General features: G+C 46.3%; 3 protein-coding genes across 5 annotated transcripts; 2 read left to right on the top strand and 1 right to left on the bottom strand.

Moving 5' to 3' along the window:
- LOC130536794 (ras association domain-containing protein 8) lies at positions 1-9875 on the top strand. 2 transcript variants are annotated; one of them, XM_057052984.1, is made up of 6 exons: positions 1-373; positions 4693-4885; positions 5825-6621; positions 6711-6908; positions 7013-7166; positions 8217-9875. In XM_057052984.1, exons 2-6 carry the CDS (start codon positions 4783-4785, stop codon positions 8336-8338), a joined length of 1374 nt encoding a protein of 457 aa, XP_056908964.1. In that variant the 5' UTR covers positions 1-373; positions 4693-4782; the 3' UTR covers positions 8339-9875. The 2 variants fall into 2 exon arrangements, with proteins under 2 accessions (XP_056908964.1, XP_056908965.1); XM_057052985.1 differs by lacking the exon at positions 1-373 and adding an exon at positions 424-4596.
- Positions 9876-10523: 648 nt separating this feature from the next.
- Positions 10524-14521, bottom strand: bhlhe41 (basic helix-loop-helix family, member e41). 2 transcript variants are annotated; one of them, XM_057052986.1, is made up of 5 exons: positions 13862-14521; positions 13692-13791; positions 13461-13568; positions 13253-13364; positions 10524-13062 (listed from the first exon to the last, which is right to left on the bottom strand). In XM_057052986.1, exons 1-5 carry the CDS (start codon positions 13921-13923, stop codon positions 12128-12130), a joined length of 1317 nt encoding a protein of 438 aa, XP_056908966.1. In that variant the 5' UTR covers positions 13924-14521; the 3' UTR covers positions 10524-12127. The 2 variants fall into 2 exon arrangements, with proteins under 2 accessions (XP_056908966.1, XP_056908967.1); XM_057052987.1 differs by having other exon boundaries at positions 13692-13758; positions 13862-14517.
- A 294-nt stretch (positions 14522-14815) lies between these two features.
- sspn (sarcospan (Kras oncogene-associated gene)) lies at positions 14816-18428 on the top strand. The gene is made up of 3 exons (XM_057052988.1): positions 14816-15673; positions 16681-16767; positions 17504-18428. The coding sequence occupies exons 1-3, from the start codon at positions 15449-15451 to the stop codon at positions 17858-17860; spliced, it is 669 nt and encodes a 222-aa protein (XP_056908968.1). The 5' UTR covers positions 14816-15448; the 3' UTR covers positions 17861-18428.
- The last annotated feature ends 534 nt before the right edge of the window (positions 18429-18962 follow it).

Here is an 18962-nt window from a genome sequence, read left to right as displayed (position 1 = left end):
TTAAACAGTCCACAATGCCTTGCGGTGTCCCAGTTCCAATGTATTTACCAGCAGGAGTAAAGCAACTGGGAGAGGGGCATTTTGCGCTGGTTAGCGGCCAGTCTGCACCGCAGCAGCGAGCAGAGGAGAAACAGGGACAAAGTTGAGCACAGCGGTCCAGACCGTGGAGGGTCGTTTTCAGGGCAGGGCAGGGATTTAAAGCCGCGGTTCCGTCCTGCAGCTGCACGGGACTTTGACGCAGTTCCCGCACTGGTTTACTGGCTAATTGGGAAGAAGCAGAGATTTTGCGGGATTGACGCCGTATCCTGCGTTTCTACATGAAAGTTGAGTCCGGAGAGGAGCCAGTGAGCGGACGCGTGTTTGCAGCCCGGAGGTAAGGCCGTGACACCGAGCTAATGATGCTTCCATGCGCCGCGGCTGACATAACGGAAACATTTCTCCACTTCAATAGTTCGGCTCATTATCGCCATTTCCCCACGTCCCAGTCGACAGCACCACTACGACGCGGAGCTGTTGGACGGTACCGGTGACATGTTCAGGCTGTTTTCATGTTGGGAATAGTTGGATTTTCCCACATCGGGTCAAAGCGACAGCGGCGACGTTTCAGGCAGCGTTTCGCGGTCGGGATGGGTCAGTTTTCGTCTCGTCGCTGGGGTTTCCTTCCCCTCCCCAATGTCCAGCCAGCTGTCTTTGCATTAAATGCCTTTGCACCACAGGAATCCTGAGAGAATATGCGTAAAAATGCTATTTACGCAAGTCACAGTGCGTCACGACCAACTGTGGAGTTGGTGCATTTACTCGGTATTTAATGTCCGTGACCTTTTGTACAGCCTTTTTCAAGATGATCGTTCAGCCAAACTATTTGTGGGGTTTCTGACGTCACAATCCTCCCAAAAAATCACATGAAAACTGATCTCGGTCACGTAAAACACGAAACTTTGCTTTTTATGGCATCTAAAGTGAAACAACGGCAAATCTTTGCCATAAGGAGCCTCTACGTCAAAAATCCACAACAGCAATAAAAATCTTCCAGTTGGGGACCTTCGAGTTTCAGACCTCATCTGTCTGCTGACATTTTAGCTGCTGCTATAAAACTTCTTGGTTCTTGAGTCTGGTCCCACACCAGATGATGGTTCACAGTTGCTGCAGCTTGTAAGCGTTGGCCAGGGAGGGTGTCTGTCCTGCTGGGCTGCCTTGCTGCAGGGGACCTGCTGCCTTCCCTGCAGGCTCCTCAGAGCTCACGGGTAAGTTTTCTGAGAACATGGCTCAGGAACAAAGGCGTCATTATTGCTGGCTGAACGTGCTGACCAGATGTTTAATATGCTGGCAGCACTGATCGCCCAGAGTTTGAGGGGGTGGGGGCCAGTGCGCGGTACTGGATTCAGACCCTTTAAGTTTAAAACGATCCAGACAGAAGAAGAAGAAGAAGGTGTTTTGCTCTGGGATCGCTGAGGCGTTCCTGCAATCTAGTGGAGTACCTTGGCTGGCTGATGTTGTGTCTGTTGTTGTGGACTGGTGTCACACACAAGTGCTCATTATCAGTTTTCTGTCTTTTGTTGGGGAGGCTGCAGCCGGGACACTAATCCTAACTGAGCAGACACATAGATTAGAGCCTTACGGAAATCTCAGGAAATGAAAATAAAGCAGATTTCTCTCCTCATTTGCATAAACAATTCACAGAAAATGTCACAAAATACAAATTTCCCATAACATTTAAATAACGATCCCTTTTTATGATTTGCCTCTTTTCCAGGCCATATCCCTTCTGTGCATAGCCACAGAGAGCTGGTGCCCACAGGCTTTCTTGTCTCTTAGTCATGGCACATTGCATTCTCACAGCTCAGGAATGCATACCATGGACCTTATCAGATTCCACTGTACAGGATCAAGGCTTTGTCTCTGGCAGCAGATTGGAGCTTCTTTATCTGGTTCCCACTGCAGGACTCCAACATCACACTCCTGTCCTCTAACCGCTGCTGTTCTGCTGGACAGTAGATGTTGGGATCGCACTGTTAATGCATCGCCTGGTGACATTTTGGAGGAAGTGAAAGAAAGTAAAAAGAGTTCTTTGGCCCGCTCAAACACTCGCTGAGCACAGATGTACATCAAATCTGCTAGCAATGGCAGCAAGGTAGACATTTCTAGTAATTACATGTTGCTTTACAGGCGATGTCCTTTGCAGTGAAGTCAGCGATAGCTGAGGTAAAAGATAGCTGTCGGTAAAGAGGATGACATCTTGGGTGTTTTGGCACCAGATTATGGAGGTTGTAGTCACAGGACCAGGTTTTAGTCACTCCTCAGGCCTTCTTCTCTGTAGATGTCATTTTGTTGTAATGGAATGAATACCCACCCCCCTTTCAACAGCTTGTTTTTCAACAGTGTTGCTACGTAGGCAAGTTTTTGAGGCTTCAGAGGAACCCCCCTCCCCTCCAAAAAAATCTTTGGCAGCAATAAGGTGATGCAGTCGTGGCTGCTAGCGTTTCTGGTGTGCGTTACAGGAGTGTTGTTGCTGTTGGATGGCTCTCAGGACCATATGGTGTGTTGTTTACACCAGCAGCCAGCTGAAGCCTTTCGCAGCCAGCTTGGTGTTCGCCCGTTGGCCTGGAGAGTCGTCAGGCAGGCTGCTCGCTCCTTCTGGAGGAATGCGCCGTGAGTCAACACTACTGACCCGTTCTGAGTCAGGAACATGTTCTGATAGTTTTGCTGCAGTTGATCATTTCTGTGATGGTGCTTAATATAGCATTCGCAGGAAGTTAGGCCCCTCATGGAGGCTTGGTCATAAAACACTCCGCAGTGTAAAGAAGGGAGCCCTGCATGTCCTGAACTCATTGGACATTTTATCCTGTCTTTGTGCTCCAGCGTTTTGGGTGATATTCAAATTCACACTCGGTTTGCACAGATCTTCTGGTTTGTGTTGGTGTTTGCTGCAGTTTGTGTGTACACAGCTTTTTTTCCCCCCTTTCTTTTTAAGCGAGTCCTCTTAAAACGCATCTCTGGCACAGCATCAGGCAGTGGGCATCTTCCCCAGAATGTGGCTTTGGGATACCAGAGGAATGGAGGCCTGCAAAGCTCCTGATGGCATCAAACCACTCTGCCCATATCTTCGTTTTAGGTTTTCTGGGTTAATGTCTATGAATGTGAATATTATGAGTCTGGAGCAGAGTGACTGACATTTATAAAGGACTCTCTAAGCCTTTTTCCGAAAAAAAAAAGTGGCAATTAAAGCGGCTTTTGTGAGGATGTTATACGTTTCTGGAGTTTTCCAAGTCTTTGGCACTAGCTTATTTTTCAAGGTTTCCTCCTGTTTTGCTGTGTAATCGGACCTTCACCACTGCTGATTCACTTTGTCTGCTTTGCATCAAGACCCGCACAGGCCCCATTACTGTTTCCACATTTTCCTGGGGAAAAAAAAAGGTTAAACCAAACGGTGACTGCGCTCTGGGTCACTGCAGAAAGATCTGGCAGCGTCTGGTTTTATCCTCGTCCTTCGCGTCTTTATACCATTTAAGGGATGAGTGAACAGAGGACAGAAGCACTTTTCCAGCCGGTTCTGACCCAAAGGTGCCACTTATTTTCCACACATTTAGAACGCTCGCAACAGGAGGAGTGTTGCTGAGCATTTTTTTTCTTCACATCTGCTTCATTAAAACTTGCTTAATCCTCGAGAGCGACTACTTTGTGCAGCTTAATTTCAAATTAAGCCACAGGAAAGATTAGTCACTTAATCTGTAAACTAACACTGCATTAATCAATCACTGCACTAATTAAAATAATGGAAGCTAAGGTTGACTGCAGCACTTTCGCAGGTTTTCTGTTTGCATTGTTTTAATGTCTTCACCATATTTAGAAAAGCAATTGCAGGATGTCAGGACGAGCTGCTGAGGTTGTCTTTGCTTTTGTATGTGGCCGGGGAGCGCGCGGGCAGGGGGAGGTGTAATTGGTTGGGGGTTGGTGAACAAAAGGGCCCTTTGGCTCGGTAGCGTAGGTGCTCTGGATTTAAGGAGCTCACTCTCGTCCAAGGCATTATCCTTAAAGTCGCACATTGTCTTAATCTAATCATGGTTTTAGTGTTTCCTTTGTAGCTCTGATATCTATAACCAGTTTACATAACTTATGTATTTTAAATGGCTCCCAGAAGTTGCAGATTTTTGAATATTTCATTGCTCATATACGTCATTATTCTCCCGTGTAGCGGTGCAGAATACCAGGCGGGAAGAAGGAAACTGCTTCCATGAAACAAACAAATCTCTTCTACTCCTCTGAGTCTCTTGTGCCAGCTTTCACTCAACTTTTTTTCAATTAAACTTTTATCAACCCCTCCCCAAAAAACCCCACACTGGCTGTTTTGTCCCGTTTTTCCAGTTTCTGTTTCCGGCTCAGTCTTCACAGATTTCCTCAGAACACGAGAATATCAGTTTACAGCCTTTTCCTGCAGACCCCAGCTGATATTTACAGGTTTCCAGAGAACAGAACAACAGCGTCAGCCCCAGCTGGACATGTCACGTCTGTCTGTACGAGCCCAGTCAGGACTGATCTGCTGCTTAAGCCACGCCGCTCGCCACTCTCGGCTCGTCGGTGTTTCGCAAGTGGAACTCCGTGTCTGTTTATTCTTTAAGGCATCCAGCGTCATAATTGTAGCCTTCAGCACATCCTGACTAAGTGCTTCCTGTTTTTTGTGCGTTTCCTCCTCAGTTGAGTAGCCGGAGGGGCACCGGACCGCTGGGTTCTTCAGTGATGTCGGGGCCAACACACCACAACCGGACTCCTCGCTTCTGACACAACATGGAGTTGAAGGTCTGGGTGGATGGAGTCCAGAGGGTCGTCTGCGGGGTTACGGAGGCAACCACCTGCCAGGAGGTGGTGATTGCTCTGGCTCAGGCCATAGGTACGTCTCAAATAAAACATTTACACTTTTACAACTAGGCTCAAACAGCTATCATTTGGTAGATCTATTTCCAATATTATACTGTTTACTAGTTTGTGAGAACTTGAACTGTCGGGCAGCTTTGCTGCTTTCACAGGAAACATTAATAACAATTTATTTCCTGTCCCAACTCTTTTTGTCATGCTCTCACACTTGGTTTGAATTTTGATGGCTGTGGGAGTAGAAGGAGTGTGTTTGGATAGAAAGGAACAACCCAAAGGCAGGACGTGTATCGGTGTATTGTTCATAGTCACATCCGTGCCCTCCCCTCATAGACTGACTTGCTTGCTGTAATCCTTCGTGTGTCTCCTCCTCTTCCATGTTAACACTCCTGAAAACCTCTGTTGCGTGTTCGGTGAGTGTTGGGCGTCAATGAACTGATACCTTGGCTGATACTGATATCCTGCCTACAAGCTGAGCTCAGATCCAGTTTGTCTTCGAGGCTTTTTTGGTACCCTCTTAGATCTGAGTACAGCCCCCCTCAGTGGAGGAGCCATAAGGATGGGGGGCTTGCACATACTGTATTGACATCACTTCCCACAAAGCGCGGAGTAGGAGGAGGGAAAGTCTGACTCATCTCTCAGCCTCCTGCCAAATTGTAAAAGCAGCACTTCTGAGCCCCCTCCTCCTCTCCCGCGCTGCCTTTTTAAAATCAAAACCATACTTACAAATGACGGAAAGGGACCTTTGAAGTTATGTGGGTTGTGACGGTTTACGCATAGTGCTCCTCTCTTGGGGATAAAAACTCTTTTCGCCCGTGTTCATTTCACATTTTCGGGGTTGGTTCTTTTGACGGCCTTTTGCTGTGAAATGTTTAGAAAGAAGTTGAAAACTTGTCTGCGACCAGTCGTTTTCGTGCAGCTGGTCTGGGTGACATTGATGTTCTTGTTGTTTCAACAGGCCGCACTGGGAGATACACTCTGATAGAAAAATGGCGAGACACGGAACGTCACCTGGCACCTCACGAGAGTCCCGTTGCTTCTTTAAACACTTGGGGTCAGTATGCCGGCGATGTCCAGCTGATCCTGCATCGCACAGGTCCCTCCCTGACTGAACGGCCCCCTTCGGAAGGACCTCCCCTCAGGGGCCCCGAGCGTGGGTTGCATCGACAGAGCCTCCCGCCTCTTGCAAAGCTTCGTCACCCCAACGACCGCTCTCTCCGCCGCCGCGAGCCACGCCGCAAGTCCCTCACTTTCACGGGTGCACACAGAGGCCTCAGAGAGATACTAAGCGGCGGCCAGATCGGCGAGGCTGAAGCAAAGCGAAGACTCCTCCAGGGAAATGGCGGAAATTTCCACCACGTGGGAGCGACCCTCGGGACGGCGTCGCCTGGCCTGTGGGCGTGTCGTATGGAGGATTTGGTCAGACTGGTCAGCCTGCAGAGGGAGACACTGGATGTGCTGGAGAAAAAGCTGGAGACCTATGAGGCCGAGCTCCAAGCCTGGGCAGACGGGAGAGGTGAGCGAGGCGGGAGAAGCAGTGGTGAGCCGGGAGGGGGAAGATTGATGGATGAGATCCTGAGGCTGGAGAAACATCTGAGGAAGAATGAGGTGGAGATGGAGGAGGAAGAGTTCTGGGCCACTGAGCTGCAGATTGAGCTGGAAAGTGAGCGGCAGCTGGAGGAGCGACTGCAGGAGTTAAGAGGACGCCTGCATGGATGCGAACTTGACATAGAAGAGAAGTTGGCAATGGTCCAGGTGTGAAATGATGAGTCAAAAGGCTTTTTTTCCCACCACATTAGGAAATTTGCTCACGTCAGCGTGTTTTTCCTTTATGTTCCCATCAGAGCGTGGAGGCAGGTCTGGAGGAGCAGCGACTCCAGCAAGAGCGTCAGGAAACGCAGTGGGTCAGCGAGGCGGAGGCTCGGGCTCAGGTTCTAAGAGCCAAGGCAGAACTGAAATCCCAGGAGAGACAGGCTGTCCAGCTGGAGAGCAGCAGCAGGGCTGTGGACAGGTCCCTCGGACAAAGCAACAAGAAACTGCAGGTGAGCCGTTTCATTAAAAGACCACCTGTAGCACGAAGGGGGACGATGAAGGTCCTCTTCTCGCTCGTGACGTCTCCTCACACCTCACCTGTGTTCCACTGAAGGACATGCAGCATGAGCTGGAGTTGCTGACCAAGGAGCTGAGACAGGTTAACCTGCAGCAGTTTATCAAGCAGACCGGCACCAAGGTCACGGTGCTGCCGGCCGAGCCCGGCGAGGAAGAGGGGAGCAACAGCAGTCAGACTAGTCAGACTAAAGGTAATATCAGTTTCATTCTCACCACAAATGGATGGATTCAATCAAAGTCAAAGTCCTTTTAGCATTTTCTATCGCTTTAGATAGACAGAGAAGTACATTTTTATAAAGTAAAGAGGCAGAAGAAACCATCCCCGTTGCGTCAGTGGTTTTACATTGGAGGACTTAAATGGCTTGATATTAGACAGAACTTGAGTGTGTTTGAGCGAGACTTTCCGTCCTTCACATGCAGGCTAAACGTGCCCCCTTCTATTAAGCCACTTATATTTCTGTCTCATCCGATAAATCCGCTGAGAGAAACCGACTCAGCGGGATTGTGTCAGAAAAAGAAACTGTGTCAGAGAAAATCAGTCATAGGTTTTGGTAGCGGAGGGTGCAGAATTAGATCCCCCTCCCCCACCCAGTGAAATGTAGAGACTCTGCCAACAAATACCTGCAGATTAGCTTCATTCGTTCATCCATCCTGCTTCCTCGTCGCTCCCTCCTTTTTGCTGCCCATCAGACATTCATCGGTGTCTCTGCTGGGCTCATTGAACTTAAGCATCAACATCAGCCCGCAGGGGAAGACAAATGAAACAGCCGCTAAATCAGTGGATGAGGCAGCAGCTATCGAACAGAAAATGTCCATTTGATATCTAATAATAGTCTACATTAGGATTATTAGGGAAAGAGATTATTAGCGAGGCAGTACCTAAGCAGTGTATCATGGTGAGTGTTTGTAAAATGGACCTGAAATTTTCAGTGAGGGGAGTTCATGTTTGACTTGAAGCTACTGTGAATGAATAAATGAACCTGATGTGTGAAACATTTAAAGCTGACAGCAACAACAGTTATGATACAACAATGAACTGGATTAGCTTGGCCCTTTTCTGTGCTTTGTATTTCACCATTTTTGCTTTGTGTTTATGAAAGGGACTCACTATTTCACCTTAACTTAAACTCATCATCGCTACTGCCCTCTGGCGGCAGAATAGCATCAGTCCAATTTACTAATACCACACGGATTAAAGTCCGTTTTCTTATTTTCCTTCTTTCTCCTGTTTTCATGGTCAGATGTTGTTTTGCTGACTGGCTCCCTGAAACGCCCCGCTGCTTCACGCCCGACCTCTAGTCACCTTCGTGTCCTCCACAGCCCACTCAGTTCTGGTCTGAATCCAGAGGGGATCTATGTGTAAGGTGGTTCTGCAGGCTCATTTCACCTAAATCCACATTTGTAAGTGAATATTTTTTTATGGGATACCTCAGTAGCACATTACTCTGCACTGTTCTGTCAATTACGTGAAGGAGACCTTAAGATACGACAATGGCAACGGAACAGTGCTGAGCTTTTTTGAGAACTTGAGATGAAAGATTAGCCCCTATGACATGAAGAATCAAGGCACAGCAGCAGCACCGTGTAATGCGGTGTACTATGACACTAAGACACGACTGTTGTGTTCTTCCTGTGTTGGTATATCCTCTTAATCTTTGTCACATTTTACTACCTGCTAAATGGTTTGCGTTGTTACTTGCATTGTGAAACACAGTGATTGCCTTTTAAATATAATTCTAGAAAATCAGAATATTCTAAATAACAATGTGAATCTTTGAACATCGTGGTGTCATTTTCGCAGTAAACAACCTTTACCTGCTTGTAGTGACGGCAAAATGAACTCGAATGTTTTGCCTGGCAAACCAGAATGTACTCGTGCAGATCTGATTATCTGTTCATGTCAAAGCTATGCACAAAAAGATTAATAGTTTTCTTAATAAAGAATATTACTGTCTGTAGGTGATAAAACAGTGACTTGCTGTAAAGCCCTTTTTTTTTTTTTTTACTTTTCAGCATTCTGTAGTAAAAATGTATTTTATTACAAAGCTGCGGGCTCACTTATAGAAGTTGAGTGCCCTCTTTTGTGCAGCGACATCTGCACACTGAACCAGATTATTGTACTCTTAAGGTTTTTTTTAAATGATGACTAGCTGGTATGTTTTGCCAAATGCTTTATTAAGCTTGTTTTTCTGCAGTCATCGGTGTCCAAAGATGAGCCGGTCTTGTTGCATGATTGTGTTGTAAATACAGCCATATCAGAATGTGTACACGAGTTGCGCGTTTCGGGCTCTAAAATTCCCAAGGCTTGCAGTTTGGCTGCTATTTGCGTAGAAGTGCCTTATATTCGTTTCACTCTGTTTTTAAGTGACGTACAGTGAAGCATCGGCAGAAACATTGAGGTTGACTGACGGAGGCTGAATGTTGTGGTGGAGCATGGTTTTTACAAAGAAAGGCAATGAAGGTGTTTTATCTGTTGGGATTTTGCAGCAAGAACATTGATTGGGAGCTCCATCCTGCTACTTTACATTAGGGACCACGTGTTTGTTTTAAAAGTAACGATCATTTAATCTAATTTATTTCCTGATCTATCACACACTCCATTCTGTCGCCAGCACAGTATGTTATCATTTTCTTACATATTTGAATGAACTTTACAGTAGCTTGTGTATATTTGAATTGATTTCCCCCCCCTTTTTGGATATGATTTATTTGCATTTTACACCCAGCAACTTATGATGTTTACCACTGTTTACAAATATACATGTTCCAAAACTCGATGTCAACTGTACATACTGTTTCTGTCCTTGCCTTAATATACTGCAAAGTGTTGACTGATTTATGGCTGTAAGTGGCTACTGATATGACATGGGTTGCATGATTCAATAAACCATTTGACTAACTGGGCTGGATCCTGTCTGTTTTAGGTCACGCTGCTTTTGGGTTTGTTTTTTACCATGTTTGCCGCAAGAGGGCAGCATTTACTCACCAATTGCAGGATCTTCAAGAAGTTGGCTCCTGGAGGACAAATGGACATGTTTCTGTTTTTATTCATAGAAGAGTACAAACATGGTCATGGTGTAAAATGTTCATGCAAATTGTCAGAAAGGCTTCATAGATTAATCCCATGAGGCGACTGATTTTGTTGAACTTTTGGTAAATAGTATTTCTCCACATGAATGCTTGACATCAGAAATTTCTACACCAAATTAGAAAGATTAGAATATTTTTACCCTGAGCACCAAGTTAAAGTCTGATCCTACTTTAAGCTTTTGACAGGTTTGAAGAGGGCCCCTTGTTTTTCATCGACTGGAACAGACTGAGGGTAATCTCACTTCATCATCCTTTTATCACATGACTTTTTTTTTTTTTTTATAAAGCCATGGCTAACTGTACATTCCTCTGCTGTGACCTGTCAGCTGATCAGAGCCTGAGTAATAATACATTTCATCTGCTGACCTCTTACTATTGTTCTTAAAATGTACAGCACTCAAACACATGACCTGGTATTGTTCCCTGCAGAACTGTTATAAAACAAAAGGCCAAGAGAGTTCACTTTTGATATTTATTGTACAATTCATCAGCAATAATTTAGAACAGCGTGTGTGTAAAGCATTAAAGAAATGTGCAACATTTTGTTCAGTTAAATCTCTTTTAAAAAAAGAAAAAAAACTTCCATAACTTCTACAACAATGACATGGTATATTTACTTTATAGTATATTCACCAAAAAAAAAGTATGTACAGGTGCACATGCCACTATATTTAACAATTTATGACAGATATGAGGAAAAACCAAAAGAAAACTACAAAAACAATATGTTGAAGCCAAAATACAACGGAAACCATCAGTTAATTCAGTCACGTGTCGAAATATAAGAAAAAGAAAAGCTTAACAACACTGTACTCACAGGAATGAAAACAGGCCAAGAGAGCGTTCTGCTACCGATGGTCATGGACTGCAGCGCTGTTCCCAACTTTGTCAGAAAACCAAAATTTTTTACAATAAACGCATACCACATGTAATAAGGGATACCGGTAGTCTGGCCTGTAGGTGTGGGTGCAAATCGGATTAGGATTGAAGTTATTTTCATCCTGGTACATCCATTCGCCACTTTATTGCGTGAAACCATCATGATGTGTGCGGCACTGCTGCGCATGTTGTTTTAGTTAAATACTACACAATGAGTGTTTTCAGACAAAAAAACGACAGTTGAGGGCTATTTAGAAACAAAAAAGAAAAACAGATGGGGTGACTGTTGGAAAGGGTAAAAAGCTGAGAAAGTGCACTTTACATTTCAAAGAGTAAAGATCCTCCCGAGTACAAACTTTTACAGGTGGGAAATAGAGGTACATTCAATATCAAAGAGCTCTAAGGTGCTACCCTATGTCTTCTGGAGGGTTCTGCATCTCTGCTGAAATGCTGCATTCAGGGAAACAGTACAATATGCTGGTCAAGCCGCCACTTTGTGATTGTTTTTTTTTGTTTGTTTGTTTGCTTGTTTGTTTTACATTATCCTAAACTGTTCAAATGACTGATTTAGTTTACTTGTGTAAACTTGAAAATGGCACTGAGATTCCAGGACAAAAAGGCATCATCAGATCTCCCCTACTGTTGTTATCAGGGCCTATTCACGTGGGATTTAAAAAAGAAAAAGTGGCTGATCTGTCTGTATTTACTGTTAATAGTGGACACTGCAAGAACTGACTTCTCCACGTCAGTGCCTTCTTAGGACCCAGTGCATGAGAGCCTCTTTTTACGGGACCCTTTCTGTGCACAGGCTAAACCAAGAGTGTGTTCTAGGGTCATATTTACAGTCACAGCAGGCTGGTCACCCCAGCAGGGCTCCGTGGTAACTTCATCCATCCAGAAACTTGTTGATTGGGACACTGCTCCGTCAGCTCAGAGTTGGTGAACCACCGTTACCATCTCATAAAGTCTTAACAAACAAAGCCTCCAGCACGACCTTATTGTCGATCGTTATCAATGATTTGATTAATCTAGCATGAGTGCAAAAGGCACACGCTGTCACATTGTCCCGTTCCGCCCATAAACTGAAAACCACCTGCTGTGAAACCTCGTTTTAAATTTTGCGAACTTAAAAAAAATAAACGCATTAACTCCTCAGGATGCAAGGAAAGGTGGTGCAGACGGCTTAGCTGGCTTGGCAGGCGGACAACTGATCGTGCGGGCTTTTCTTGCTGTCTTGGAACGCATCGGCTACGTCACTGTCTTCGTGCCGAGCGGGACTTTCTTGGGGCTCCTCCGGTGAACCTGCCTCAGCGTCCAGTGACTCTTCGCTGTCTGGGCTGCGGGAGTCATTGGATTGAGAAGACGCCCCCAGATGAGCTGACAGACTGGGGAAAGCGGCTGCAGCCGCCGCGGCCGCCGCATGTGCTGGGTACAACCAGGGGAAGGGCGACGTCAGCGCGGCCGCCGCGGGGTACATGTATTTTTCAATGTTGTTTTTGTCGAAAAAAGGCATATAGGATGCGGCGGCTGAGGGGTTGATGAAGTAGAAAGGCATGCAGATAGGTGTCTGCTGTCCCACGCTGCTTATTCCCATCAGAGAGTTCATCAACGCCAAATCAGGTCTGATGGCGTCTGCACCCCCTAAACTGTTCCCGGGGCTGTTCATTTTTGGCTTCTTGGCAACGTGCTCGTCTCCAAACTCTTGTTTGACCTTCACAGCCTTGTGTCCCTGCGCCTTGGTGCGCTCAGTATCTTTATCTTTGCCATCGCTCTTTTCCGCCTCCCCGCCGTATCCACTGTCTGTGTCTGTGTCGTTCTCGTTAAGTTCCCCTCCTTGGGTCCTCTGGATGACCGGGACGCAGTTGGCTTGGCCGTCAGCTTTCTGCCCATCCTGCGCGTCCGCGGCAGCCAGCTGGTGCTGGCTGGGCGGCTGCGGCGCGCAGGTCTGCAATTGCGCCAGCGTCTTATGAAGATGGTTGATAAGCTGCGCGCATCTCTGCTCTCTCGCTGCCCAGTTCTCAACCTGGCTCAGGTACTGCAGGACCTCTTTGGCACAAGCCTGGAACCCGGAGTGGAACGCGTCCAAGTCTGCATGAATAGATTTCATCGACCGGTCCCCTGCAAGACAGAATAATCAGATCATTACCGTCAAATAAAAGGGACGCGTCTAAACAGCGCGTTTAATTCATCTGTCAAAACACCCTAGTTCTGATTTTTATCTTTTTAATCCTTAACCCCCGAGCGGATTTCCTTTAGAATGTTTATGATTACATCTACGCAATGCTAATTCTAGGTTCGTGCACCTTACCGTTCTGCAAAGCGATGATCTTTTGGTGCTGTTGCTCAGTGACAGCGGTCAGAGCGTTCAAATGTTTCAGCGTCAACTCCAGGACAACCGCCTTCTCCAAATGTCCGAGCGTCTGGGGAGGCACGAAACCAGAGTCAGGACATTTTTTTCCGCGCAAAAGCAGGTTTGAAGAGTCACCTCAAAACTTTGTGAGGAGCCGGGGTCTCACCGAGAGCTTCAGATGTTCGGGTAATAAATCTTTCAGCTGGCCGATGCATTCGTTGATTCTGTCTCGCCTCTTCTTCTCTATCAGCCTGTGTGGTAACTTGTACGCGTCCTGCCGATATAAAACAATCACTCTCTGCACACAAAGTTGTTATATAAGGCACATTCTAATGGTGCGCATTATAAACTAACTGAACTCGGTTACAAAACAGAAAAGTAGAGCCAGTATGCGTACCTTACCACCGTCCTCTCGTTTAATTCCCCTTTTCGACTTGCACATGTAGAGAGAGGGGTAATCCATCCTAAAGTCGGAGAGTCTCCGGTCAATCACCAGGCTACCACAACAATTTACTTGATTTATTTATTTATTTATTTGCGCGAGTTCGCCAAAAGCGAAACACTTACCCCAAGAAATCTGCGCGCTCCATGAACTGCCTGTCCTGTAAATGTGGTATTCTTTCGTCCATGGCTCCAATGTTGCCGGCTGTCCGCGCCTCAACTTCTCTATGGGTTCGCTATTCCGGGAGCGGGCGGCTGAAGGAGACGGTGGGAGTGCGTGTCCTCCGGTGGAGCTGTGATCCAGACTGATGTCTGGAGTTCCCTGAGCTGCCGCTTCGCACGGTTCTGTGGTCAGAGCGCACGCGCGCCTCTGCTCGGGAACAGCTTCAGACTCACGTGTAGTCAGCAACAGCACAAAGTTGCCTGTGTCCAACAGCGACCGCCGCCGTTCCTATAGCAATGCGCTCCAAACACTTATCGACCTGGCTGGCGAAACGCGACGCGTTCAACGATTCAGAGCGCAACGCGCAAAAGCGTGAAGACAGACAAAGTGTCGCGCTGTCGGGTTTAGTTGTGTTAGTGAGCTAAAGCCGCGATCTTAAACGCGCGTCTGCTTCCTTTACCTCCCCCTCCGCACTGTCTCTAAAGCAAGCAACAAAGGTCGCGTTCAAAATATCAGAGTTGTTCGCCGAGCGCGTCCGTGTTCGACCGTTCCGCAGCGATGTTGCCGAGAAAAGGGCAGGTCGGGTGATGTCTTCACGCGTTTTCTGTCGTTCAGTTCTGCGTTGTCAGTAACCATGGCACCGGCCCAACCGTGTGCTCAGACACGTGCGCCTCCTTTATTAACATCAGCATGGGTGCCGCGCTCCCACCTTCACAGCAGCACCTTTGTCTGGTAATCGATTTCGGCAAACGCCAGCCACAAATAATACCGATTCCCTGCCAGACCCTCTGAAATCTTGACGAAAAACAAGAAAAATAATGAATATAAAAATATTTTGATATTTAAGTGAAACGCTTTTAATTCTTATACATGCGGTTTGACGTTATAAAAGAACCACTCCAGAGCTCTCTACGTATGTTTTATTTACAAGTTTATTACAGTGGCTCCAGGGAGTTAATCTGACAGCCAGAGACACCTGTTATCCTCTTGTGAACTCTAGATGCTCAAAAACACTAACATCTGAGCCCATGCAAAGCCCTCACATGTCTCACTTCTTCCTGTAAGTCATGTGACTCTTTCTGGCTGGCAGCATATGGCTCTCTTGTGTAACACTGCTGACAAAGAATGATCCAATCTCCCCTGATCTCAAGTCAAGTGTGATCTCCTCTGAGCTGGCTTCTCATTAACCCAGACCTGCTGATTTGCCCTTCTCCCCTTTAACATGAATACGTTTTTAAAAAGATACAACACACTTTCACCGTCGTGTGTTGGGACTCCCCCTTCGTGCCTTCCCGGCCCCCTTTTCCTCTGAATGCCTCCTGCTCTATATGTGGCACCGGAGCCGCTTCAGGAATCCCGTCCAAATGTTTTCCATATTAGTTCAGTGCTTTTTCTGTTTTCAAATAGCAGGCGAGCAGGGCTTATGGTAAGAGGGAGCCTTGGCAGGAGGGGGCGTGAAGGGGAGAGAGGCAGACGGCAGACAGGCTCATCCACCCCAAAAACTGCAACGGTGAGAGTCAAGCAGAGAAAGTCAGACAAAAGTGGCTGCAATGGAGGAGAAGAAAGGGTCTTTAGACAAGGAGAGCAGGAGCAAGAAAAGAGAAGAAAGCCCAGAACCAGAGGACGGCCATAAGTGCAGGTTTTGTCGCTTCCCTCTGCTCGTCGCCCTGCTCCAGCTGCTGTTGGGGGTGGCCGTCACGGTGGTGGCCTTCCTCATGTTGGCCATAAGCCCCTCACTCATGGCGAGAGAGACACCACACTGGGCTGGGATCACCGTAAGCTCCCTTTTCAGCTTCTGCTTGTTTACATGCGTGCGCGTATTCTGATACCTTTGCATGACCCTCGGCTTATATCCCATAAGATGCCGTCCACCTTCACGTGCATGTCAGTGTTGGCCCACACGTCTCTGGCAGACAGCCATGAGAAAATCACTGAGATATTTATATTATACCGATACCTGATACCTCTCGTTGCTATCTTTAAACTTAAACTCAATGAGCCCGCTCATCACCACAGGCCCTGTTTCTCCTTGATTCTCTTTGATTTGAGCATATGAAGTCAAAGTGGGGACTCAGAACTGCAGTTAAATAAATGAATCTGAAATAACAACCCTTATACGGGGGAAACAAAACATTTTACATGTGTTAACAATGCTCTGTAACACATAAAAATAAGGAGAAGGATAAATGTGAAGTGAAGAACGATCAGCTTTCTGTTGCCTATTTGAGGAAAATCTGTCATAAGGTGGGAAAAAAACTTGTTGCAAGACTGCACGAGTAGCAGCGTGTTGCCTGATATCTCAGACAGCATCTGCTCTTGAAAAACATCCCTGGTCACCAACATCCCGAGTTAGATCCTCACGAGATCCAGCCAAGTGAAAAACACGGAGGTCACCAAGACCTCAGCAGAGAATCCTCAGTACATAAAAACCTGGGAAAAACATTCAAATAAGATGCTGCATGTTGGTCACAAGACTCTAATTGCACTAAGGAGACTGTGAGTGTGTCTGTGTGAAGGGGGTGGGGGGAGGGGGGATGGGGGCTGGGCGAGGTAATAATGTAATCAGATGACAGCTAACTGCTGAATCATGCAATCAGCCAATATTGAGAGAGGATGTGAACAACCTGGACTCAGAACAACTGATTCTTTACCACAGCCAGCAGAACGTATACATGCAAGGAACAGTGTGTGTGACATGGTTAAAAAAAAAAACATGGGCTGTTTTTAGTCCTTTAGGAATTAAAATGATTCACAAATTGTTGTTACTTTCATGGTGTTACAGCTGTGTTTAGTTTCCATCCTGGGCTTCATCCTGTACTGCATCACCTACGTCCCTGATGAGAGAACGTCAGCGCAGTTCATTTGTAAAGTGAGTCCACACACACACGCACGCACGCACGCACTATTTGTCTCAAGAATTATCCAAAACTGCAGTTCTGAAAAAGAATTCCAACAACTGCCTGTAAGAGGTTTTAAGTCACTTGACCAATTGCACATTGCAAAGCTCGAAATGTTCAAATTTCTTCATGTGTGCTGCAGAATTTGGGGGGTTCCTGATCGTCTCTCTTTACATCATTTTCAGCCAAAGTCCCTGTTGACAGACCTGCTGTTTGCACATGTGCCTCCGACCAACTGGCTGCTCCAAATTTAATATAATAGCATTTAGAATTTAACAGCTCTCAGCACTCCTATAATTCCATAAACGGCGCGTAACAGATGAAAATACACCAGCAAATGAGGGCTGCTGTTATGTAAGCAACGGATTAAGATGAAGATTTAGTGTTACTGAGATCGTGCAATTGCGTAAACAACACCGAAGCTGTGTCACATTTAACAGCTGTATTTTTAGACTGTTCATACGCACGCAGGATGTTCAGTGAAGGTGGGAAGCTGCTGGAGCTTCGGGGCAGTCTTGCATGTGTTCTGGGTCAGACCTTTCCCTGTAGAATTGTGGGTAATCTCTTTAACCCGCCTCAGGGTCTGAGCCAGCGTACCTGGTCCTAAACTGGTTTTGGAGCTCTGAGTTAATCACAGTACAACAGCAAGAGCAAAACATCTCAAGTGGAAGGAAAGAATGCAATGTACTTTCCATTTGTCCTCCACAGGTTCTGTACTTTATCCTGTGTACCATCGGGTTGGTCGTTTCAGTGCTGGTCGTGGCGTTCGCTGGGCACCATTACTCCCAGACCAGTGCTTTCAGCTGTGGGCCGGCAGGAGAGGACTGTGTCTGCACACTCAGCCAAGAAGACCCGATAGCTCGCACCTTTAACTATGAGGGAGTCGGCGACTGCGAGGTGATAACTGGGACCCTCACTCTGTACTTCCTGGTCCAGATCGGGCTCAACCTGGCCCAAGCACTGGTCTGTGCCATCGGGGCCTTCATCATGTGGAAGCACCGGTACCAGGTCTTTTTTGCCGGCCTGCAGATCGGTTCTCCCTCCTCCAAGTGGCAGAAGGTTTAATACAACGACAGAGACAGCATGACGACCTTCAGATGAGTCCAAATGAACGCTACCATCAGGGCTTTTTGCACACATTTATCTCCTTATGAAGGAATTTCTATGTCCAGTGACACTACGAAAAGGGGTTAACAAGAAGAGAAGGAGCGAAACAAACCTTTTATTTATGGAACACGAAACACATCATCGGATTTTAATTCCCTGCCAGTCTAAACATTCTGACATTTGGTCTTGAGACATTCTGCCGATACTCACAAATACAAAACTTCAAACTTGAAACATCCAATTTCTCCTTTACTTTACTGCAAAAATGTGCATCAGCTTGCAAAAAGAGTGTGGTCAGAGAGATTTAATAATGGACTGGTTGCTCCAGAATGCTTTGGAGCGCACATTCAAATGCTGCTCAATTTATAGGATGCAAATATTATTTTTATTGTAAAATTAGGAAGTTCTACAGTACAAAACTTCTTAAGCTGCTTGCTCTTTTTTACACTGTTAAAACTCAAACGGCGTCCCATCTGTAGCATTTGTTCTGTTTTTTTTGCTACTTTATAAACTAAAATAAATACTGTGTGCAGTCTTTGATTGGAAAAAAGAGGGACTGGAACTGGGTTCTGTGGTTTCTGGAGGTGGATGTCAGGCCAGTAACCGGCATGACTCAAACAGCCTGTAGGAGTCAAACTACTCAGGGAGGGGAGGGAGGGGCCAGGGAGAGGCAAGGGGGACTCAGACAGACAGCTGGACATGGGGCGCAAATCATCTGCCTGACATGGTCCTTTAGATGGGACAGAGCAGAAGGAACAGCCATGGAAGTTTGGTTTATTGTCTCAATGAAGACATCTCACATTTAGTTTTAGATGGTTTTAAAGAATAAGGGGATGGTAAAGAGTCCAGAAATGACGTGAATAATTTAATTTGACCTGTTTATAGTTACCAAGGTAGTTTTCTCTGTCAACTGGACTGGGTTTCTTCTCTTGAAGACGTTTCGCCTTCTATCCAGAAGGCTTCTTCAGTTCTGTTTATAGTTACAAAATACAGTTTTACCTTCACAGTGTATTTGATTTACAGTGGATCTGGTTAAAACAACAAATAAGCAGTTTTAAAC

The sequence above is a fragment of the Takifugu flavidus genome, chromosome 13 (genome assembly GCF_003711565.1).
Source record: "Takifugu flavidus isolate HTHZ2018 chromosome 13, ASM371156v2, whole genome shotgun sequence".
NCBI classification, from domain to species: Eukaryota; Metazoa; Chordata; class Actinopteri; order Tetraodontiformes; family Tetraodontidae; genus Takifugu; species Takifugu flavidus.
Note: the sequence above shows the minus strand (reverse complement) of the source record. Positions and strands in the feature narration are given on the sequence as shown.

Excerpts from the sequence above, each read along its gene's own strand:
- LOC130536794 (XM_057052984.1), top strand. The coding sequence starts at position 4,783 with ATGGAGTTGAAGGTCTGGGTGGATGGAGTCCAGAGGGTCGTCTGCGGG. Across the intron at positions 6,622-6,710 it reads AGAAGTTGGCAATGGTCCAG|AGCGTGGAGGCAGGTCTGGA; the intron begins GTGTGAAATGAT and ends TGTTCCCATCAG. Across the intron at positions 7,167-8,216 it reads TCAGACTAGTCAGACTAAAG|ATGTTGTTTTGCTGACTGGC; the intron begins GTAATATCAGTT and ends TTTCATGGTCAG.
- bhlhe41 (XM_057052986.1), bottom strand. The coding sequence starts at position 13,923 with ATGGACGAAAGAATACCACATTTACAGGACAGGCAGTTCATGGAGCGC. Across the intron at positions 13,365-13,460 it reads CCGAACATCTGAAGCTCTCG|ACGCTCGGACATTTGGAGAA; the intron begins GTGAGACCCCGG and ends GTGCCTCCCCAG. Across the intron at positions 13,063-13,252 it reads GATCATCGCTTTGCAGAACG|GGGACCGGTCGATGAAATCT; the intron begins GTAAGGTGCACG and ends TCTGTCTTGCAG.
- sspn (XM_057052988.1), top strand. The coding sequence starts at position 15,449 with ATGGAGGAGAAGAAAGGGTCTTTAGACAAGGAGAGCAGGAGCAAGAAA. Across the intron at positions 15,674-16,680 it reads CACACTGGGCTGGGATCACC|CTGTGTTTAGTTTCCATCCT; the intron begins GTAAGCTCCCTT and ends ATGGTGTTACAG. Across the intron at positions 16,768-17,503 it reads CAGCGCAGTTCATTTGTAAA|GTTCTGTACTTTATCCTGTG; the intron begins GTGAGTCCACAC and ends TGTCCTCCACAG.